General features: G+C 36.9%; 1 protein-coding gene across 5 annotated transcripts; it reads left to right on the forward strand.

Annotated features, from left to right (window-relative positions):
- Nucleotides 1–250: 250 nt before the first annotated feature.
- Nucleotides 251–24,924, forward strand: LOC149958866 (mediator of RNA polymerase II transcription subunit 15-like). Of its 5 annotated transcripts, none has more exons than XM_090166263.1 (14): nucleotides 251–345; nucleotides 662–749; nucleotides 827–875; nucleotides 20,605–20,913; nucleotides 22,005–22,363; nucleotides 22,435–22,526; nucleotides 22,598–22,716; nucleotides 22,803–22,937; nucleotides 23,002–23,153; nucleotides 23,534–23,721; nucleotides 23,799–23,962; nucleotides 24,031–24,129; nucleotides 24,503–24,600; nucleotides 24,680–24,924. In XM_090166263.1, the coding sequence occupies exons 1-14, from the start codon at nucleotides 266–268 to the stop codon at nucleotides 24,734–24,736; spliced, it is 1,989 nt and encodes a 662-aa protein (XP_090022389.1). In that variant the 5' UTR covers nucleotides 251–265; the 3' UTR covers nucleotides 24,737–24,924. The 5 variants fall into 5 exon arrangements, with proteins under 5 accessions (XP_090022389.1, XP_090022391.1, XP_090022390.1 ...); XM_090166265.1 differs by having other exon boundaries at nucleotides 23,023–23,153; XM_090166264.1 differs by having other exon boundaries at nucleotides 22,005–22,357.
- The last annotated feature ends 207 nt before the right edge of the window (nucleotides 24,925–25,131 follow it).

A 25,131-nucleotide genomic window follows, 5' to 3' on the forward strand; every position in this document is an offset into this window, starting at 1 on the left:
TTCTACGCCACGACGAACAATGGTCTAAACTCTAAACAAAAATATTTTTTAAGAAAAACTGTTTCTTCTCCGTTGAGTGTCTAACTGAACTAAGCCAAAGTTATTTAAGTTTTTTTTTCTATATAACTTACGGTCAAGCTTTACGAAAATAAAAATTATCAACCATTTTTTTCCGAACTTGATAATTTATTTTCTTACTTGGTACGTAAACATGATTTTCAGGGCCTGGCAACAACGTTAGTAAGCGTACTTGGCGGTGTTCTCTATGTTGGCGGTTAACATGGCGGACAATCAAGGAGAGTCTTGGCATCATAAAAATTTTCGGCAAAGTGTTCGTACTAAAATGTGAGTGTTTATTTAATAATTTACATTAGAAATTCATCTTAAATCGCTGTTTTGCGTTTTGGTTTCATAAATATTTGATAATATGGATTATGTACGCTTTATACGCCTTGGTTTTGATTTACTTTATGCCAAGGCTAAGTATACAGTTAGTAAGTTGCATAACGCGCTAGTTTCGTTTTGTCTTGTGAGTAAGAAGAGGAGGGTCGGGTTCTGTGAAAATAAGTCCTTCCCATGGTCTAGGTTGCCCTCTACTTCTTCTATTTTTGGTTAAATGTTCTCAATAGTGTTATGTTTAATCGTAAGATTAATTTTGTAGCGATGAAGCAATACGTCAAGCTGGCAATCCCACACAAAAGACTGTGGCGGAAATGGAAACCCATGTTTTCCAAAAAGCCCGCTCAAAGGTATTGTAATGAAATTCACATCATTAAGACATTATCGGTAAAATTACACTTAACAAAACCAAACCATTGTGATTTAGGAGGAGTACCTTTCATTGGTAGCGCGAATTCTAATTCACATTAAAGACAGTGAGTACATTTTTTTTGCATGTAAGGGTTTGCGCAGAGTGGTTTTTTTTTGTAATTGCGGGTAGTTGCTCCTTGGCCCTGAATGCAATTTTTATTATCACTAAAATTTATAATTCAACTCTTGCGGATTTGGGGTTCATGACATGTTTTCGTAAGATTTAAGTTATTTTTAGGTTTAAAAAACTTAGCTTTCTCATTAATTTTTGTGGAAATTGTATTCAATTAGAGGAAAATATTTCTACATATGAAGAATAAGCAAGGAAAAAAACTAGTTATTTGACTTGAAAAATAGTTACATAGTACAGCTGTAGATGGCGCCAGGGTCTCCATGAAAAGACCAAATCCATAAGAATGGATTTTTCTTATTTTTTGTCAATATGGCTCTTCTTTATATTATGGCGATATTTTGTACCTGCTCTCGTATTAATTCTCAGGCATGTTTATTTCTATTTCTTTATCCTCAAATGCGCTTACATTTTGGTTATTGTTTGATGTTTGTTCTAGTGTTTAATGTCTTGCTTTTGGCGGGTGCATTTTTATTACTAAAAATTTCATCTACTTAAATTAATTTCAAAATCAAGATAAGATAATGTGTTATCAGAAAAATATAATCAAAATTATAAGTAATTATATTTGTAAGGGCTCATTATAATTCATAGACCACTATCTCATCAACAAGGCTTACCCAGTAGATATTTCTTGACAATATGGCTACCAAAATCACATTGACTATTGGCTACTGCAATATCATTTCTTGTTACTCCATGATTTACTGTAAGCTTCAGCCAAATCATATCTTTGTCCCTCCCACTTTTACTTCTTGATAAAAATAAAAGCCTCTCTATCACTTATCAGAAACTTGGAAGGTGTAGCTTAAAATAAACCTTCAGTGTCCTCCCATTTCAAGCTTTGTGTCTCAAAGTACCACTGATATTTCCAATTAAATGTTGAAATTACAGTATTTAGGAGTTTTTAGCAGCATTAAAACCAAATTATCGTTGTGGTAAGGTTTAGGCTCGAAGTTTCATATTTTATCCGATCGCTTCCAACAGGACGTCAGAGATAATTTTTAAGTTTGTGATGATCAAATCGGTAATGCTGAGTAATTTGGGGGCTTTCGTTGTACATTTTTTTGGGTTGAATTTTGTCTCGCGTTAAAATACCCTACCATCGATTACAACCGTCGTTGCAAAAGCGATTTTTTCTTAGGGGCCATGAATCAAGGATCAGCACAGCGTCCGCAACCGTGGCAAGCTCAGATGCCACCACCCAACAATGTTGTCCAACCGACACCCGAAGTATCCCAACAATTGGACGAATTTGAACGAGTTCAAGTGGCGTATCTTCGAGCGCAAGGGGCATTTGTCCAAACACAGCCGGAGCTAACCCAACAAATAGAAGAATTCCAACAAGTTCAGAGACAGTATGCTCAAAGCCAAAACCCTTACAGGCAACTTCTAGTACTCCCGGAAATGAAAGAGAACCGAATAGAATTACCCCGAGAGTTGGAAGAATTTTCCCAAACTCAAGCACCATCTTCAGTTCGTAGATTGCCTCCTCCTTACCCAGCCTCATTGGCTACCGTTACTCAAGAATACCCAGCCGCCCCACCAGTGGGCTTATTTTCGGCTTTGACCCTGGCATCGGCCGATCCCGCCACTAGAAATTCCGTCCAAGAGTTACCACCACCGTATACGACTACTTTACCTTCGCGGCCACCGCCACATTCGGTTCCAACACCGTCAGATCGACCTCAAGACGAATTCCAGGATATTACTCCGTTTTCCAGTAGTTCCAGCTTACCTTCGACTCCAGACGTCGCTGCTCGAACACTTTTAGACCTCTATGCTGGCATAAGGGCCCATATAGGAGCGCCAAGGCCACCGCCACCACCTGTCCAAGTACAGGAGGCTGCGCCCATTCGTGCCAGAACCGAAACGTCTCTTTCCTGGATACCAGAACCACGGCTCGCACCAGTACGATTCAGAGCAGACGGAGTTCCAGCCGCAACCTCTTTCGCTGAACCTTTAGCCGAAATAACCAGAGCGAGAACCCTAATTTCCAGAGCCAGAGCAGTGGGAAGTCAAGCTATCGAAGAATCGGCTAGAGCTGACTTAAATCGAGCTACTAGAGATCTAGCCTCCGAAATAGCCATCATGAACGACGTCTTGGAGGCCAACAACGTTCCAGCTAGAAGGACCAATCAGATGTCGGCTAATGGTAGCGGCGATAACGCCGACATTCACAGCGAGTTTTCAAGGTCTTTCGATGACGTTATTCTTCGAGTCGGCACCGTGAGCGCCCCCACGCGTGTCCGCCTGTTGATGCGTCGCGCGGCTCGCAGGCGCCAACTGCAAAGTCAACTTTACGAGCGTCCTGCGCCCAACAACAATCCGAAGATCGGCCTCGTTGAAGAGAACGACGTCGAGGCCACCCAGTCCCCTTGCGTCGTTTGTGCCGAAAACGAAAGAAGATACCTCTTTTTAACTTGCGGACATTTCTGCACGTGCGGTGCTTGTACCAATAAAATTACTAGAGGCGTGGCCGGACGCGTTTTGTGCCCCATCTGCCGGGAACCACCAACTGGGGTTCAAAGAGTCTACGTCAACTAGGCCTTACCTAATCCGGATAATGAAAAAGAAAAACGTAAGGAATCGTGATGTAAAATAATTTTAACGCGTCACCGTGATGAGGCCGGACAAATTTTAAAGTCATCACGCGCGATAAAGATCGAGTGCGTACCCCCTTCATTGTCAACCCCCTTTCAACTTTTTGACGTCATCAGGCCGTTGCACGCCAATTAAATAAGGAGTGCTTACCCCCTTCATTGTCAGCCCCTCCCATCATTTGGACGTCGTCACGACGTTTCACGCCCATTAAAAGATCGAGTGCTTACCCCCTTCATTGTCAGCCGCCCCCTCCCTTTCGGCTGCCTTAAAATTATTTGAACAATACGATTCCTTATTTTTCTCCATGGCATACAGTTTCGAAAATATTTGTCGCGCCAAAAACTCAAAAATGTTCCTTTTCTTTTGTCATGTTTCGTATATAATATTATCCAAGGCTTATGACGCCCATCCCCCATTTAACTAAATTACAATTAATTAATTACTATAGTTAGTTAGTTATGTTTTTTTGTATTCATTTTGTAACTCTCAAGATGGATGAAATTGTACGTAAATAAAGTTTTCGCCGGAAATATGACGTGATTCTCATTTGAATATTCAGTTCGATTAAGTCGCCATAGCAACCAGTAATGGGGAAATTTGCGTAAACAAATCTAGTTCGAAACGCGAGGGGATTATTTGGACTGCACAATTAGGAAGTTGCTTACAATTAACATGTTTTCTCATTCGGTTCTCGGGAACTTTTTAATATTGCAATTCAACCTCATTTCCGAAAGTTACATTAATTGATTATTAGGAAAAGGCGGAGCTTAAAGGTGACGCGAGAAACTGCTAAGGCCCGCCCCCTTGCGGATGTTCTAATTAGCTATCTTTTCAATTAACAAACGCTGTAAAACTAGAACCCCTCCTGCTTCAAATGAATGGGTTTTATTTATAAACGTAGGCTCTTTTGAAAAAATGTCTTTTGTCGCTTTTGTTAACAATTTTATATTACTAAAAATCTTCGATTTGATTCTTTTTTTTTGGGTAAGCCTTGGACATAGGCCTTGGTCGATTCAAGTATAATATTTACTCAGGCCTCCTTAATACCACTGTTTGCTTAAAGGATTTGTCGTTGTTCCTCCTAACATAAAAATATCGATTTCGGGGATGAGTCCAGACACGTATCCGCATTATTTTGAAGCTAACAAACTGTACCCGTCTGTCTTCATTCTAGTCTGTTGTCAGTGGCGTAGACAGATATCCTTCGAAAGGGGGTGATCAGAGTACATTTAGGAACGGGGGGGGGTGGAAATTAATTATAGACAAAGCTAAGCTTAGGGGGTTTCCTTCCCCCTTATTTACACTAATGCTAGTTTGCACGTACCAGTCGGTGAAACAGGGTTGCCACACGTCAGGGAAAACAAGGAAATTAAAAATGGCCCTAAAAATTCGGTTAATTTTAAGAATTTGTAGCAGTTTAGGGAATTTAATTTTATATTGACACTTTTTTTTATGGTAATTTTACTTTAGATCTATGGCAAGTTCTGTTATTATTTAGGTCCCTTAAAGAATTTTAACGTTGAAAGAACCTTTGTACTGAGATATAAGTTGTTTAAATTTATTAACTTTCCGATAAATGTAAAAGTTAAAATGGATAGGGAAAATAACTTAAAATGGTCAGGGAATTTGAATCAGAATATTGTGGCAACGCTGTGTAGTGTATTTTGGTGTAATACCATCAGTAATATAATAGTTATAAGTGTGAAGCAAGTTAATCGCTTACGTTTAGAAAATCATAATTAAATTTTTGAAATATTTTATATTAATGGTCAACTTTGCAATCCTATTTAATATTTTATAATTATTTTGTCTTAGTTAGCGTTAAGAAAGGGTTTAAAAATCGAGGAATTTAAAGTAAGGTTAAAATTTCAATCAGCATAACCAAAAGTCTATAATATTATGCCATGAGTATTGGCTCTTTGGGGGAATATTTTATGGGGGGCTATACACCGAGTGACGTCGTCACCAGAGAAAGGAAACGCCTCCTAGCGTCTACTGTCAAACTTAGCCGGGTGTTTACTTAAATAGATTTCGCCATAATGTCGATTACAGATAAGCCCATTTTGTGCTGTACTTGCAGAATGGAACTTTTGCGAATTGATAAGAGACCCTACCTTAGGAATACCTGAAAAAAGAAACAATATATTTCATAAATGTGTCATAAATTTTCACTACCATATGGCTGAGAACATCCATTGGCTTCATAAAATATCATGGCAATATTGTTAAGTATTTTTTTTAATTATTTCATACTCTTAACTGAACGTAGCAGTAATTGTAATTTATTTATATTTATAAAAAAAAATATTATTCCATGACTAATAAAATAAAATAAAATAAAATCTATGACCTCGCGTTTTTAAATATTTTAAATCCGGGTTTTGAGAATGACTAAAAATGAAAGAAAAACATTAATAAAGATCCAAAATAAGTTTCGCTTTGAAGTTTTCCATTTTAAATGAAAGAGTTAGTTTAAAAAAAAAGTATATTTAATGAATCGGTTAAAAATTGCAGGGTCTCTTCTCCCCCACTCCCTTCCAGGGTTCCAGGGGTAAAAATCTCCGAAGTGTACTGCGAGGGGAGGGGGGGGGGATAGTGTGTACCACCACCGAATGCAATTTTTATTTCCATTAATAATACGATTATCGAGAATCTATCGTAAGGTTCGGCCGGCTTTAACCCACGCCTTTGCCGTCCGAATCTGCGCCGATCGCGGTGCGCGGCCTTTCGAGAACGCCGTTGAATTATAATATCGGGTTTCCCCGGGCAGTGTTGCCCGTCGAGAGGGTCCATAGCCCAATTTGGCGATTTTCGATTACGACGCGTGCGTGATATTGAAAATGTAAGGAAACCAAAAGAGAGTGGGACAGCCGGCGTAAGCTTCTGGGGCCCGTTTAGATTATGGCCAGGCTGGGGCCCTTTTCCAAGTTTCTCCTCCAAAAACTTGCGTTAATAATACTTAAGAAAACTTATCTTTTGGGGCCCGGGTTTGGACCCTTCCAATTTCCTCGTCGCTGAAGTCTTAAGCACACTCTTGGAGGGATGGAGCTATTGTTTTACATGGGACCAGGCCATCAATTATTATTTTACCGTGGTCCGGGCCCGCTCTGAACAAACTCTTCGTTTCTCAAGTTCCAATCCGGACATTTCTTCGGTCAAATCCATACGCTTCCGAAGCTTGAGGAGCCGAAATTTTGACTGGGAAAAATTGGATTACCCGATTTTCGTAGTAGTTTGTTTGTCGGGCGGGCAACCCTGTAAGCCTCGGCACGGGATCAGCTCCGTACCGTGCAGGCACCGCCTCGGCCGGGACGCGCTTGGCTCCGATCTTCGCCGCGCGCCGATGCGTTGTCGCCCGGGGCAACTTTCCGCTTTTCATCGCTTATCGACGAAAAGCCCCGGTACCGCCTATTTCTTTTCCCCGTCGCTCCAGGGCGCATTTTACCCTTTGCCGTCCCCCCGCCCTATTATTTAGGTCGACGGGCGAGCTTCGTACGGCGTTCTATGGTATCCGTAGCCCGGCCCTCGCGCGGTAATTCGCCGCTGACACGGCGTCTCCTGTTACGTCAAACGCCGCCGCGTTCCGTTCCGAACTTCGAGACCTCGAAACTTTACCATACTTTTTCTACTCCTTGGAATGTGTTTGGAAATTTTTGGGGGACCGAGGCTTAACGTTAAGTCCGGCTGTCACGTTCTGCAAGACGCGGTTTTCGGAGCGGTGTTCGTACGGCGGTCGCCCGACCGAGGGTTAAGGCGTATACGATATTTCCGAGAAACGCGTTCACGAGACGCAAAAACATTTCCAAGAGATTCTCAGGGAAGACGGCGTAACCGAGGCTTATAATTTAAAGTTAATTATAACGTTTTAAAAACGCAATCACGGGAATTGAATCTTCAAATTTAATTTAATTTATCGTTAAAATTACAGAGAAAATATTTAAAAAAATCTAATGGTGCTACTTCAATAACCGACCGTTGTAAATAATATATAACTCGAATTTTAAAGAATTTTTAACTACCTCTCAGGCTCTCATTAAATAGTTGAATTCGCGGGTAACTTAAATAGTTTATAGTTAAACTTGGTCTTCCATTTACTGTTAAAATTTTAACTCTACGAGTGTCAAAACTAACATGTCAGAGTTGTGTTGTGTCTAAACTAAAAGCGGAGAAAAAAATGTTCTACCTATCGTGTGAGTATATTGTTAATCCTTGCTTTATATCCCGCGTTTCCGCTTTTTATTACGTCATTTCCGTTTCGATTTTTCCGCATTTTTTCGGATTGTTTTAGTTTTATTATGTTTTAATACTAGCAAACTTTTAATATATATTTTTAAAATTTAATTTATATGGTTTGTTTTTTATTTTAAGAATATAATATTAAGTTGTGAATTTTGACTGAAAGCTTATTAATTCTTAAATAGCTCTAGACTAATTTTGAGCTGAAATTTAGTATGAAAAACAATTTTTTTAAATGAAAAATTTCTCCAGTCATGTGAAATAGAACCATTTAAAATTGCTAAGAATTTTTTTATCGTTACGGAAATTCCGTCGTTATATATTCTCACTTAAACTAGTTTTTCAGTTGTTTTCGTAATTTAAAACTGTTTATCAGCTCCTGCAAGAATGTGTGGGCTGATTATATTATGCAAATAATATTCGACGCGTTCTAAGGGTTTATATTATAGTTGATTCTTGGATGTTGACTTAGCCTAAAAACTCCATATGTTAAGGCGCGTTAGGTTTATTTGGATTTTTTTTTACGTTAATTATACTTAACCCATTTTTATTTCAGTTTCAAAATCTTTCATATTTTATTTGGAACTTTACTTAAATGCAATTTATCTCAGTGTTAATAAAAGTTTTCCTACGTTTAAAGAAATTTATTTTAGTTTTATATCTTATATTAAATTGTTTTAAATCTTATTTAATTTTTTTAAACATCTTATTTTGATTTGTTTTAAATCTTGTTTAGATTTATTTTAAATCTTATCTAGATTAGTTTAAAATCATATTTAGCTTAGTTTGAAATCATATTTAGCTTAGTTTGAAATCATATTTAGCTTAGTTTAAAATCATATTTAGCTTAGTTTGAAATCATATTTAGCTTAGTTTGAAATCATATTTAGCTTAGTTTGAAATCATATTTAGCTTAGTTTGAAATCATATTTAGCTTAGTTTGAAATCATATTTAGCTCAGTTTTAAATCATATTTAGCTCAGTTTTAAATCATATTTTGCTCGGTTTCAAAATCATATTTTCCTCAGTTTTAAATCATATTTTGCTCGCTTTCAAAATCATGTTTTGCTCAGTTTTAAATCATATTTTGCTCGGTTTCAAAATCATATTTTGCTCGGTTTCAAAATCATATTTAGCTCGGTTTCAAAATCATATTTTGCTCAGTTTCAAATCATATTTAGCTTAGTTTGAAATCATATTTAGCTCAGTTTCAAAATCATATTTTGCTCAGTTTCAAATCATATTTAGCTTAGTTTGAAATCATATTTAGCTCAGTTTTAAATCATATTTAGCTTATTTTTAATTATGTTTAAATCGGTTTTAAATCATATTTAGCTTAGTTTTTAATTTGGAAAAGTTGGACCAATGGAAAATAGGCGTAAAAAGTCAAGGAAAATTCAATAAGTAAAAACTCATCGAATTTAATTTATTGTGAAAATGTTTTAATCATATTTTAATACTAAAGTTTCAGTTAAAAACCCAAAATTTAGGTCTATAAAAATCAGGAAAAATATAAGGAAATATTAATGAGAGACCGTTGATAAGGCAGGAAATTTCAATTCGAAAATTTATGGCAACCTTGACATTTCTTTTTCTAACAGGTATTTACGCGTAAATTTTTAGATTAGAAATTAAAGAAAATTTTAGGCGTTCGCAATTGTAAATTTTTGATAGTAAATATTTTAAAGCATGGTTGGTTGGCTATATTTAATTATACCTTAACTTAAATAAAATTAGACGTCTAAAATCTGACCATTTTACACCTGCTGCCGAAAAACTAATTATATCTAATAGTTTGATACCTCCCGTTAAATACAAGCCCTACTTGGGTAAGGGGAGATTGTGTTGTGCTCAGTTTAATTTTTTGTAATAACTTAAACTATTTTTTCTTTGCACAATAAACAAATAATAATAATAATTATTATATTTTTTAAAACTAATTTATTACCACAACGCCATCGTTAGCACCGCATCATAAGCTTTGACGGCGTTGAGAGAACATTAAGGCCAGGATAAAAACCGAAATATTTAACAATTTTATTATCAGCTTTAAATTTAAATTAACTAATAACGTTAATTATTGAAGTATTATAACATATCCTCGAGCTTCCAATATATATTTCAAATGACGTATATTTATTGCAGACAGTTCTTTCATTATAAGGGTGAATAACATGATTTCTTGTGGCGAGACTAGTCGAGCCAGTTTTTTTATTACGTTGTCTGAGCGAGATGAAGTTTAAATTTACAAATTACTTAATGGAGAGTTTCAGCAAAACGCTCCAGATGTTTCTTTTGTGATGTTTAAATAAATAATACTGAATATTACAATTTTCCAGATCATCAAATCTTTTTCTACCCAACATGTCTGTTAAAAAAAGTAAATATTGGTTTACAAATTGAACTGCGCCTAGGACTTGGTACAATTTATGCCAAATGTAAATCTGAGATATTTGAGGTAAACCAGCGTACACGAAATCGAATTTTTTTATTTTAGATAATGCTAACAGCGCGATTTAGTAATGTTCAAGCACGATTTCATGGTCGTCGTGTACTTTGGTTTATCAAAATGTCTAAAGTGTGTTAAAATTCTATTGGAATCTTAATAATTAGACGTTGAACTGAACTCACGCTTAATCGATTTTAAAAGAATTTTTATTCCCGATTTAGTATTGTTTAAGCAAGTTTATATTGTCGTCGTGTACCCCGGTTTATCGAAATATCTAAAGTTTGTAAAAATTACATTGGAATCCTTAGCCATTGAACTGAAATCAGTTTTAACCTATTTTAACGGTTTTTTTGCGTCGTGTACCTTAGTTGAACTAAATTTAAAAAATGTTTAAAAATTCTATTGGAATCGTAATCGTTATAAATTGAACTAAAACCACGCTTCGTGTACGGTTTAACTAATTATCAAAATGTGTTAATATTTTATTGGAATCGTAAACATTATCCATTGAACTGAAATCACATTTAATCGATTTTAAAGAATTTTTCTCCGCGATTTAGTATCCTTTAAGATCGTTTTTCTTGTCGTCGTGTACCCTGGTTTATCAAAAATAATTTAAAAAGAACCAAAATTAATCTTAATCGATTTTAAAGAATTTTTCTTCGATTTAGTATCGCTTAAGAACGTTTTTCTTGTCGTCGTGTACCCTGGTTTATCAAAAATAATTTAAAAAGAACCAAAATTAATCTTAATCGATTTTAAAGAATTTTTCTTCGATTTAGTATCGCTTAAGAACGTTTTTCTTGTCGTCGTGTACCCTGGTTTATCAAAAATAATTTAAAAAGAACCAAAATTAATCTTAATCGATTTTAAAGAATTTTTCTTCGATTTAGTATCGCTTAAGAACGTTTTTCTTGTCGTCGTGTACCCTGGTTTATCAAAAATAATTTAAAAAGAACCAAAATTAATCTTAATCGATTTTAAAGAATTTTTCTTCGATTTAGTATCGCTTAAGAACGTTTTTCTTGTCGTCCTGTACCCTGGTTTATCAAACATAATTTAAAATGAACTAAAATTACTCTTAATCGATTTTAAAGAATTTTCTCCGCGATTTAGTATCCTTTATGAATGTTTTTCTTGTCGTCGTGTACTCTTGATTATTTTTAAATTATTTTTGATAAACCAAATTAATCTTAATCGATTTTAAAGAATTTTTCTAAGCGATTTAGTGTCCTTTAAGAATGTTTTTTCGTGTCGTCGTGTACCCTGGTTTATCAAAAATAATTTAAAAAGAACTAAAATTAATCTTAATCGATTTTAAAGAACTTTTCTAAGCGATTTAGTATCCTTTAAGAATATTTTTTTGTCGTCGTGTACCCTGGTTTATCAAAAATAATTTAAAAAGAACCAAAATTAATCTTAATCGATTTTAAAGAACTTTTCTAAGCGATTTAGTATCCTTTAAGAATATTTTTTTGTCGTCGTGTACCCTGGTTTATCAAAAATAATTTAAAAAGAACCAAAATTAATCTTAATCGATTTTAAAGAATTTTTCTTCGATTTAGTATCGCTTAAGAACGTTATTCTTGTCGTCCTGTACCCTGGTTTATCAAACATAATTTAAAATGAACTAAAATTACTCTTAATCGATTTTAAAGAATTTTCTCCGCGATTTAGTATCCTTTATGAACGTTTTTCTTGTCGTCGTGTACTCTGGTTTATCAAAAATAATTTAAAAATAACCAAAATTAATCTTAATCGATTTTAAAGAATTTTTCTAAGCGATTTAGTGTCCTTTAAGAATGTTTTTTCGTGTCGTCGTGTACCCTGGTTTATCAAAAATAATTTAAAAATAACTAAAATTAATCTTAATCGATTTTAAAGAACTTTTCTAAGCGATTTAGTATCCTTTAAGAATATTTTTCTTGTCGTCGTGTACTCTTGATTATTTTTAAATTATTTTTGATAAACCAAATTAATCTTAATCGATTTTAAAGAATTTTTCTAAGCGATTTAGTGTCCTTTAAGAATGTTTTTTCGTGTCGTCGTGTACCCTGGTTTATCAAAAATAATTTAAAAAGAACTAAAATTAATCTTAATCGATTTTAAAGAACTTTTCTAAGCGATTTAGTATCCTTTAAGAATATTTTTTTGTCGTCGTGTACCCTGGTTTATCAAAAATAATTTAAAAAGAACCAAAATTAATCTTAATCGATTTTAAAGAACTTTTCTAAGCGATTTAGTATCCTTTAAGAATATTTTTTTGTCGTCGTGTACCCTGGTTTATCAAAAATAATTTAAAAAGAACCAAAATTAATCTTAATCGATTTTAAAGAATTTTTCTTCGATTTAGTATCGCTTAAGAACGTTATTCTTGTCGTCCTGTACCCTGGTTTATCAAACATAATTTAAAATGAACTAAAATTACTCTTAATCGATTTTAAAGAATTTTCTCCGCGATTTAGTATCCTTTATGAACGTTTTTCTTGTCGTCGTGTACTCTGGTTTATCAAAAATAATTTAAAAATAACCAAAATTAATCTTAATCGATTTTAAAGAATTTTTCTAAGCGATTTAGTGTCCTTTAAGAATGTTTTTTCGTGTCGTCGTGTACCCTGGTTTATCAAAAATAATTTAAAAATAACTAAAATTAATCTTAATCGATTTTAAAGAACTTTTCTAAGCGATTTAGTATCCTTTAAGAATATTTTTCTTGTCGTCGTGTACTCTTGATTATTTTTAAATTATTTTTGATAAACCAAATTAATCTTAATCGATTTTAAAGAACTTTTCTAAGCGATTTAGTATCCTTTAAGAATATTTTTCGTGTCGTCGTGTACCCTGGTTTATCAAAAATAATTTAAAAAGAACTAAAATTAATCTTAATCGATTTTAAAGAACTTTTCTAAGCGATTTAGTATCCTTTAAGAATATTTTTTTGTCGTCGTGTACCCTGGTTTATCAAACATAATTAAAAAGAACTAAATTAACTTAATTGCTTTTAAATAAAAATTATTTGTGAAGCATCGAGGGTAAGAAGATTTCAATGGTGATAGGCAGGAGAAATACTAGGTCTTTTAGAACATTTTTCTTGTCGTCGTGTACCCTGGTTTATCAAAAATTAATTCAATGCGTAAAAATTCTATTGGAATCGTAAACATTAGCCGTTGAACTGAAATGACGCTTAATCTATTTTAAAGAATATTTCTTCGCGATTTAGTATCTTTAAGAACGTTTTTCTTGTCGTCGTGTACCCTGGTTTATCCAAAATAAATTTTAAAATGCGTAAAAATTCTATTGGAATCGTTGAACTGAAATCAAAGCTAATCGATTTTAAAGAACTTTTTTCGCGAACGTTGTCGTTCAAACTTCAAGAACGCTCTGCTTAATCTCTCTAATGCCTTCTTCAAAACGTGTTGCAGCGAGAATTTAAAAAAAAAATAAACTGCTGAAGAAAAAAAGGTTTATAAAAAAACTAGTTTTGAAGCTACCATTTTAAACTGGTTTAGCCAGACTGGTTCATATAGTTTTAAATAGAGATGAACAACGCAAAATAAACCATTTTAACGATTTTTAAATATTCAGTTTCTGTCATAAGTAACACTTAGTTTAACGCATTTTTTTTACTACCTGCAAAAGTATATAAAATGTTTCTTACGAGAAGGCTTAATCTACCTATCTTGCCGATATTTTCTCTGGCGCCGAGTCATTTACTTTTCGGTGCGCCGCCGATCCAACCGAGGGGTTGGACACTAGCCATTATTTTGTACGGGATTTCGGGATTTCGTAGAGATGTTGGCGATTTTATCATTACTTTTTGAAGTGATTTTAGGATTTCAATATTAATTTACCATAGAGAGAGTTAAAAGATTTAGCGATTCTAGACAAAGTGTACGGGATTTTGGTAAATGTCCGACCCCTCGGATCCAACGCCGCCGATATTTTCACTGGCGCCGAACCGCTGCTGCCGCCGAGTCATATACTTTTAGGCGCGCCACCGATCCAACGCCGCCGTCCACGATATTTTCACTGGCGCCGAACCGCTGCCGCCGCCGAGTCATATACTTTTAGGCGCGCCGCCGATCCAACGCCGCCGTCCACGATATTTTCACTGGGGCCGAAACGCCGCCGCCGAGTCATTTACATTTAGGCGCGCCGCCGATCCAAGACCGCCGTCTACGAAATTTTTACTAGCGCCGAACCGCCGCCGAGTCTTTTACTTTAAGGTGCGCCGCCGATCCAACGCCGCGGTCGCCGCTATTTTCACTGCCGCCGAAACGCCGCCGCCGGCGAGTCATTTTCTTTTCAGCGCGCCGCCACCCAAATTATATCCGCCGCCGTTATATTTTGTTCCCCCTGATTTAAATTAATTTTTTTTCCCAAAATTTTCAAAGGGGGGAGAAACTTTTGCCCCTTCGCGCCGCCGCCGCCGAAAAAAAATAACGCCGCCGCTGGCCCAAATAAAATCGGCGCTATGCTCTATTCGCCGGTTCCCGCTGATGTTCCAAAATATATAAAATAATTAATTTTAAAAGCTTTTACATTGAAAAAAATTTCGTTTTTACGTTTTGTAAATTTTACATTTTTCATGTAATCACACGCGTTTAATATTAAGTGGTATTTTATAACCCTTAAAAATTAAATATTTTTTTGGTTTATCTTTTCCTCCTATAGACTAATTTCACCTCGTAGCTTTGGCTATGGCCGCCATTTTGTGCGGGTTTTTTCTCGATGCGGAAAATCATGGATGACGTCGCGTCACGTGAGACTTAAATCACTGAATTAGTCAAATTCATCCAATCCTATAGTTCTTAGTAAATGTAGCTGGAATTTCGACCTAAAATGGGCTTTTTTAACAATCCATTTTTTCATCCTGATCCGATGATTCATCACAATTTTGTCAAAGTAAGCGTTGGTTTAAACATAAAAAAACGGTTTAATTTTCGCTAAGCCCTGCAATCGCGAGACAACGGAGAAAATAAACCATTCTATAAAATACTACTTATGTGGTTATTTCACGTCAGAGAAACCAGGGAGTTTAAAAATGGGCTAGTTAGTGAATTCGCTACGTTAATTAACGTAGGCAGCGGTGAATTTTAAGAATTTGTAAAAGTCATTGAATTCAATTTTATCTTGACACTTTTTTAAGGTAATTTTACTCTAGATCTATGACATGATTATCATTTATTTCCTAATTTTTTCAACATTGCAATAACCTTTTTACTGAAATATAAGTCCATTTAAATTTATTAATTTCTGTTAAAAGTAAAATATAAAATAAAACTTTTAACCCTAAAAATTCCAGGAAAATCTCTTAAAATGGTCAGGTAATTTGAACCTGAAAATTTTGTGGCAACCCTGTTTTTTTTTAAGGTTTGGTTCGGTTTCTCATGGACGAGGGCGGCTCATTATTATCTTTGATCTGGCAAACACGCAACACTGGTTGGCTGCAAGGTTCTTACAAGCGGCACTATGTGGGTTGGCTGGTCACTCAAGCTAAAAAAATGTAATATGTCTAGCCCAAATAAGGACGAAACATAAACCAAATTCTTAAAACCAAAGAATAATGAAAGTTGCCAGTCCTACAGCAATAGCTTTAAAGTCTTTGCAAAGTGTTTGGCCAATTTACCTCGGATTTTATAGAATGGTCTATTACATTCCCTGAAGTCGATATCAGGTATCAAAATAATAATAATAATAATAATAATCAGCTAGGCTAATCAGGGCCGTCTTAAGGCATGGGCTAAATGGTCTACAGCCCAGGGCCCCCAGCCAGTTTTAGGGCCCCGGAAAGGCCGCCATACAGTCTCTACTCTAGGGATAAGGGTTTAGTTGGTTAAATATTATTTATGCTAATTTAATATTATGTATCTTTTAGTTACGTCTAAAGTAATTTGACTCATCGCCAAAATATAGCGGTTTTCGCGGCCCAAAGAAACAAATGTAACAATTTATTTTTAATATCGTCGGCCGCTAGTTTCCGCCCCCGCCACTATGTGGCGCTAATTTAAGTATTTCATTGATAACTTCGTTTGGGGGCCAGGTGCTTAGGCTTAGCGCGAGCCGCCCCGAATGTTGGTTTTCCCCGCTGCATTCCTGCGCTGTGCGCCTAAGCCAACCCAGATACCCCTGCGGAGTTCGGAGTGAGCTGGCCCTTTATTGATTTTCGTCTTCTTGTCCTCGCGCTCTGGGCAATTCAACTTGATTAGGCCCACGGGGAACTCTGATATTACCTCAGAGCTTTCTCGCGCTTTCATATTAGCTTGTCGCCCGCGTTATTATAGTCAGTGGCGCTTTGCAGCGTTGGTAAAGGCTAGTCCCATTGGTCTTCGGCGTATCATGCACTGACTTTAATCCGTAACCTATAGGCTATACCTATGGCGTATTATGACAGGGTTGGTTGACAGAGCGGTTAAACGTACTGACAATGTAATTTCTATGACGGTTATTATGACTTGTGACGTTAAGGTTGGCTGTACCGATAGCCAAGGAGGTCCCTTTGAAATGTATGCCCAACGTTACTTGACTGTAGATATGAAAGGGGAAATTTGCCTATTTTTCTTCCGTATCTCTTGTCTTACATAAATCATTAATGTATGCAGACTGGGCCGTGCTAACAACCTTTTACTGTACCCTCAAAGTTGAGCCATACCGATTTAGTACCAATCTTAGCTGGCAGTACTGTTAAACTCAAAAGTTTTCCTATTTTCTTCATTCTAATTGTTACGGAACGGGTATAATAAAATATGTATGTATGCAGATTTTACCGCGTTACCAACCTTTAACAGAACAGCCAGATAAGCTGATTCATACTTATTTAATACCATTCGTAGCTGACAGTATAATTAAAGGTAAAAATTGGTCTATTTTCTTCATCTCTTCGTTGCAGAACATTTCTAATAAATTATTATTATTTTTATTATTACCAACCTTTAACAAAACCGTAAGCAAAGTTGACCTCATACCAACCCGAGCTGACAGTATATTTGTTAGTGAACACGTCTAATAAGTCTAATGTACGCAGACTTTACCACCTGTACAAGCCTTTAACAGAACCGTCAGCTAAGCTGACCTCATACCAACCTGAGCTGGCAGTATACTTGAAGCTACAAAATTGGCCTATTTTCTTCATCATCTCTTTGTTAGTGAACGCGTCTAATAAATCTAATGCACGCAAACTTTGCCGTGTTACGAACCTTTAACAGAACCGTCAGTTAAGCTGACCCTATACCATTTCGAGCTGACAGTATTGATAAAGCTACAAAATTGGTCTATTTCCTTCATCATATCTTTTTTAGTGAAAACGTCTATTAAATCTAATGTACGCAAACTTTACCATGTTACCAAAGTTTAACAGAACCGTCAGCTAAGTTCACCCCATACAATTCCGAGCCGATAGTACTTATAAAACTACAAAATCGGCCTATTTTCCGAATTCCATTCTTGGTTTTTTTTTATCCATACCGCCAACCTTCATCCATTATGTCAGATAACGTTTATCAATACGGACGCTAGTCAACCTAACTTGACCGCATCATCAAAGGAGCGAATGAGGCAATTAGCTTTAAATACAATCGCAGCTCCGCGCCATACTGTCAACTAAGATTGGTAAATGGTCGATATCTGCATAGAAAACCCCAAGCGAGATTTGTGTCTTTATGACGACGCGATGGACGTTGCGCGTGCCCCTATCTCCCGAATCCCGCCATCGCCAGCGCTATCAAGATAAATAGTGTCCATTTGTATAGGAGAGTAATGGCCAAATGACAATCTATGGTGACAGCGCGTGATTTAAGCGTAGGAGTTATAAAGCAAACACCGCATGGCTCGGAACGGGAAATGCGGGAAGGGACACACACCCGATTTTCATCTCCCAAAAGTAATAAACTTGGAGTAATCCAATATCAGATATGGATGTATTGGGTCCATCTTATCCGGAGGATTCTGCGTTTGCTATGCTATCCAGGTCACTTGACACCCGAAACGAACGGCTCCCCGATAACTCTCCCGCCTTTGACAGGCCTCTTAGGTAACTCTTCTCCGAATCTGGCTCTAATTGTAGGTTACGTTCTGAACGGCGCATTTCGGCTCGGACAACTTTACAGGCGTTTGTAGGTCAAATGTAGGCTAATTTCGTAAGGTTATTTCCTTAACTAAACTTATAGAAATTCTATAGAACTGCTGTAGAACTATTTGTAGAAGTTACATAGCCCTCTATATAGAATTTATATACACTACTATAGGGAACCCATTAGAGATGCACCGATATATCGGCCTAATTTTCGAATATGGAATATTACATAATACATTTAACGTATAGAGACCTGTATATGGAACGTATAGAGACCTGTATATGGAACGTATAAAGACCTGTATATGGAACGTATAAAGACCTGTATATGGAACGTATAAAGACCTGTATATGGAACGTATAAAGACCTGTATATGGAACGTATAGAGACCTGTATATGGAACGTATAAAGACCTGTATATGGAACGTATAGAGACCTGTATATGGAACGTATACAGACCTGTATATGGAACGTATACAGACCTGTATATGGAACGTATACAGACCTGTATATGGAACGTATACAGACCTGTATATGGAACGTATACAGACCTGTATATGGAACGTATACAGACCTGTATATGGAACGTATACAGACCTGTATATGGAACGTATACAGACCTGTATATGGAACGTATAGAGACCTGTATATGGAACGTATAGAGACCTGTATATGGAACGTATAGAGACCTGTATATGGAACGTATAGAGACCTGTATATGGAACGTATACAGACCTGTATATGGAACGTATACAGACCTGTATATGGAACGTATAGAGACCTGTATATGGAACGTATAGAGACCTGTATATGGAACGTATAGAGACCTGTATATGGAACGTATAGAGACCTGTATATGGAACGTATAGAGACCTGTATATGGAACGTATAGAGACCTGTATATGGAACGTATAGAGACCTGTATATGGAACGTATAGAGACCTGTATATGGAACGTATAGAGACCTGTATATGGAACGTATAGAGACCTGTATATGGAACGTATAGAGACCTGTATATGGAACGTATAGAGACCTGTATATGGAACGTATAGAGACCTGTATATGGAACGTATAGAGACCTGTATATGGAACGTATAGAGACCTGTATATGGAACGTATAGAGACCTGTATATGGAACGTATAGAGACCTGTATATGGAACGTATAGAGACCTGTATATGGAACGTATAGAGACCTGTATATGGAACGTATACAGACCTGTATATGGAACGTATACAGACCTGTATATGGAACGTATACAGACCTGTATATGGAACGTATACAGACCTGTATATGGAACGTATACAGACCTGTATATGGAACGTATACAGACCTGTATATGGAACGTATACAGACCTGTATATGGAACGTATACAGACCTGTATATGGAACGTATACAGACCTGTATATGGAACGTATACAGACCTGTATATGGAACGTATACAGACCTGTATATGGAACGTATACAGACCTGTATATGGAACGTATACAGACCTGTATATGGAACGTATACAGACCTGTATATGGAATTTATGTAGACCGGTATATGGAATTTATGTAGACCGGTATATAGAACGTACATAGATCTGTCTATGGATTTTATATAGACCTGTATTAGGGATGCACCGATATATCGGCCTATTTTTCTAATACCGGTATCGGCCAATATCGGCTAAAGCGAAGCCGATATTGGCCGATACCGGTATTCGAAAAATATTTGCAGGAAAAACATTTAAAAATAATAAAATACTCGATTAACTACCTGATGATAAGATTTTATTGCCACAACCTGACATTTCCCGTCAAAAAGGCCAGTTATTGAACAAGGCTTGGCTTAAGTCTATTTCTTAATTTTGTAAGTAGCTTTCCGGTTGTACTTATAACAGCCTTTCACAATCAACACTGGATGCAGGTGCCGATAGATATATTCTAGCAAGGTTGGCAAGAATAGTTTTTTTTTTATAAAATAACCTTGGCCATCTTGTTGAAATGTTGCCTCCCCGCTTCAGCTGTGGATCCGTTTTCTCTCCCACTAAAGAGTTTATGAACTCATTCGTAGGCATTGGCTGAACTATTCCAGGGCAACATTTCAACAAGTTGGGCAAGTGTAAAGACATTTTATAAAATCAACTATAGAACTGAATATGGAACTTCAGAAGAACTGTTTAAGGAACTACCATTTAATTTCTTTAGATATTTTGGTAATTTTTTTGGTAACCCTTGAAAGTTTGTGGTTTTTTCTTAGGATTTAGAGTTGTTAGATTTAAATTTTACTAACGGTTTTTTTATCTTTTATTTTGTAGATTCCAAAAAGAATCAGGGCATCGTTCCGGGTCAACCTGGGCCCGGGCCCGGACCCGGAGGTCCCGGGGGCCCTCCTTCGATCCAGGGTTCGGACCCCATGAGTGCTTTGCAAAGTTTGGCCAGTCAGGGTGGAAATAGCACTTTGATCGGTCAAGGACCACCTCGTCCTCCGAATCAACTTTTGGGTCAAATTCCTGGACAGATCATGACTCAACAACAAGGAATGCCTCAAGGAATGACCCAACCTGGCATGATTCAAACGATGGGACAACCAGGCATGAATCCAATGGTGGTTCAACAAAACAGATGTGAGTTTCGCTACTATTTCATGTTTTTGGGTGTTTATTGCTTGTTTTGGGGATTATTACACGTTATCTGTGGGGCTTATTACGCGTCATCTGCGGGGGTTATTACGCGTCATCTGCGGGGCTTATTACGCGTTATCTGCGGGGCTTATTACGCGTTATCTGCGGGGGTTATACGCGTCATCTGCGGGGGTTATTACGCGTCATCTGCGGGGGTTATTACGCGTCATCTGCGGGGGTTATTACGCGTCATCTGCGGGGGTTATTACGCGTCATCTGCGGGGGTTATTACGCGTCATCTGCGGGGGTTATTACGCGTCATCTGCGGGGGTTATTACGCGTCATCTGCGGGGGTTATTACGCGTCATCTGCGGGGGTTATTACGCGTCATCTGCGGGGGTTATTACGCGTCATCTGCGGGGGTTATTACGCGTCATCTGCGGGGGTTATTACGCGTCATCTGCGGGGGTTATTACGCGTCATCTGCGGGGCTTATTACGCGTCATCTGTGGGGCTTATTACACGTCATCTGTGGGGCTTATTACACGTCATCTGTGGGGCTTATTACATGTCATCTGTGGGGCTTATTTGGGTGTTTATTACATGTTTTTTGAGAGGTTCATTACACTTTTTGTGGGGTTTATTATATGTTTTAAGGGACTCTGGTACTGTGTTTGCTTTATATTTCAACCCACTAACCCGTTCCAGAATAGACTTGAATAACTGCATAATTCAATGAAAGATGATATTCCAAATTATAAACCCCAATTTTCCCCATCATTATTGAGCAAAATATCAAATTTCACCGCGTTTTCGGAATATTTCTGTAAATATTCTTTGGAATAGTGTAGTAATTGGATATCTGAAAGAGAAATTTGATGCGGCTTTAGACGCAATATTAATTTAAAAATATATTGTTTAAACACGATACCGTTTTTTAACTCGAAGTGGCAAATGTAGTTACAATCTAGACAGACTTTCGCACGCTAGTAAAACAGTTAATTTTTACATAATTACAATTTTATATATGCTAACAGAGTAGCTAGTCGTAACATCTGGAGAAGTTCTAACGATTACTTTGTTGCGTTTAATAGTTATGTCTAGCGTCGTTGGTCAGTTAACTCCTCAGCAGCAAGCTCAACAGGCCCAGCAGCAAGCTCAACAACAAGCTCAGCAACAACAACAACATCAACAACAAGCCCAGCAGCAACAGCAACATCAACAACAACTTGCGCAACAACAGGCGCAACAGCAACAGCATCCTCACGGCCCGCCGATGCAGCGAGCCCAACTCCTCATGACCCCTCAAATGCAGGCCCAAAGAATGAGGCAGCAAGTTCCTCAACAGATGCACGCTGGACCGGGTTCGCCTATGGTTCAGCAACCCAGCCCTGCTGGTCAGTTCCAACAACCCCCTCAAGGACCACAATTCCAGTGCCACAGTCCTGTACCGGTTAGTTTCATATACTCTTAAATCTTTTAATACTTTGAGGGTTTCTGTTTTCATCGTGTTTGTTCTTCTAGGCTGGCTTACAAATGCAAAACCAAGGACCTGGTAGCAATCAACCCATTCCATCGCCCGTGCCACCCATGCAGAATCCTTCCAGTTTATCCAGGTTTGTTTACTTGATTATTAATTTTTGAGTCTTTAGAGGGATTAAAGCTCACTGGTAAACCTTCGTCTTAGAGCTCAAATGACAGCGTCCCCCCTTGGTTATGTGGCCAGTCCATCGCCAGGTGGAAACTTCCAAAGTCGAACACCAGTTGCTGGGGTTCCTTCACCTGGAAGTACACTTAATACTCCAGGTACTTTAGCCCCTTTTACATACCCCATAAAAGTCACTTGTAATACCATCAAAGTCACTTCTAACACGACAAACAATACCTTACAGCTCAGATAGCACCAACTCCCAGCCCTTCGAATCGCCAAATGACGGATGATCATATGTACCTCGAGAAGTTAAAGCAACTCCAGAAATTCGTAGACCCCTTACGACGCATGATAACTAGGATGGAGAAAGACGAAGGTTGTTTTCTTTTTCGAGTGTGGTATTTCTTGGTTAGAACAACCACTTATGAATCTAATGATAGAACCCCAACCCAAAATGATAGACAAAAAGAGGGAACATGGTAGATTGAAAGGCTTGCTTGAAATCTTAACTGATCCCAGTAAAAGATGTACCATGGATACGTTACTGAAGTGTGAACAAGTCTTGGAACGTTTGGACATGAAATTTAAAGCGGTCAGTGTCAAAAGATTTGAAACGGCTAATTTTACAACGCTTTTAGACTATTTTAAGGCTAAAGTCATTCACTTAACTCTAGAATATTGTTACATAAGTATTACATTTCCTATGGATAGTTTTTTCTGGTAGCCAGTCGCAAAGCGGACTTGCGTTCGCTCGTTTTTGGGTCTCACAGTACCTTTGACATTTCCTGGCCTCTAGGGAAAGTCTTCGATTAAGAGACATACTTATAGGTAAATAGTATAGACTTGAATATATTTAAGTTCCAGTACAATGGTGTGCTGTTGTAAAATTAGCTAATATTAAAATTTACTTGAAATTGGACAATTGCCATAAACTGGTCCTATGTATAAACTAACAAACAATTATTCATTAAGACTGATGGTATTATGCAACAGCCCCAACAAATGAGTGGCGCTCCTGGAATGGTTAAACCCCAAGAGCAAAATATCTTCCAACCACTTTTGGATGCTATTGAGAAACAAATAAAAACTCCTTTGATCAATCATACGTTGCAAAGGACATTTGGACCAGTTATAGCCGCTCTCTGTGGTCCTAGTCCCAGGTAATGAAATCTAAAAACGATTTTTAAAGAAATTATAAGACACTAAGATCCAAAATGCTGTTTGTTACCATTTAAAGAGTTCCGAGTCCACCTCCGAAGCGTCGTAAACAGGAGGAAGATCCCAATGAAATTGCTGATGTATTGCAGGGCGAGATTGCGAGGTTGGATCAGCGATTTAAAGTACAGATGGACCCTGTGCAACATAATGGGTCTAAGACAGTTCATTTAATTTGTCAATTAGGTATGTTTTTCAGTATGATTATATAACTTGTGTTTCATTTTGTTATAACTCTTTTTTTGTAATAATAGAAGATAAAAACTTACCATGTGTTCCGCCGATTAATATAACAGTTCCAGAAAACTACCCAGATCGGCCTCCTAAATGTCATATTGACCAAGAAGAATATGGTAAGTTAGTTTCTTCACTTACATTTCGTTGGTAAACATCAGGAGTTAAATAATTGTGGGATGAAATATTAGGTGCCCTTCACAAATTGCATAACATAGTGACCGCATGGAGTAATGGTGTTAGAAATACTTTAAGTTATAATGCTTTTGATAGACTTAATTTTTGAAAGTAGTTCAATAAATTTAAAGTTTATGCTGTTATAATGGAGGGGAGGTCAGAGTATTTGTTACTTAATTTCGGGATGAGGTCTTACCAATGGTTGCTCTTTCTTACAAGGGAGGGCTGTTGAGAAAGTAAATTTTTGCATTAGGTAATTTGTGAACGTCTTCCATAGCTGCTATTCTTTAGTAAAATATAATAATTTTAATTTAGAATCAACACCATTCCTGCAAAGTATCAAGAGCGTTTTCTCCTCGCATATCAGCAGTATGCCTCAGAAAACTTCCATAAGTTCTTTCCTTGATACTTGGGTATGTCTTCGTAACTATTTAAATACTTTTTCCTGTAATTAATTATTAAGCATTGCTAATTGTGTCTTGAATTTTGTAGGAAATGAGTGTAAGGCAAGCCTGTGTTCCAAAATCAAGGACAATCGCTGCTATATAATCGTTCGCTACTGCGAGACAGTTGTGATACTGAACCAAAAAAAAGAAACCAAGGAATTTCCTAATCTTCCAATTTTCTTGTAAATAGTTTCGTTTTTGCCACTTAAAAGATAGTTTGGATAAAGATATTTTGCAAGAAAAAAATTGCGAGTTTTATCTTAGTTTGAATAAAAGTTTCTTTAATTTTAACGTTGTTGTTGTTCAAGTTCTGGAGCATGGATTATATGGATAAGCTAATCTCCAAATATCATACGAGTCAGCTTAAGTGCCTCTTAAAAACTACTGTTAAGTTGTAAAACAATTTAGGTTGCTTTTGTTTATGGCTTTAAAAGCCCCCCTGCCAAGTTTATTCAATGCCTAGCCCTCTGTTGTTTTATTATTTTTAAGATAATGCTC

The sequence above is a fragment of the Leiobunum rupestre genome, chromosome 2 (assembly GCF_980474605.1).
Source record: "Leiobunum rupestre chromosome 2, qqLeiRupe1.1.hap1, whole genome shotgun sequence".
NCBI lineage: Eukaryota > Metazoa > Arthropoda > Arachnida > Opiliones > Sclerosomatidae > Leiobunum > Leiobunum rupestre.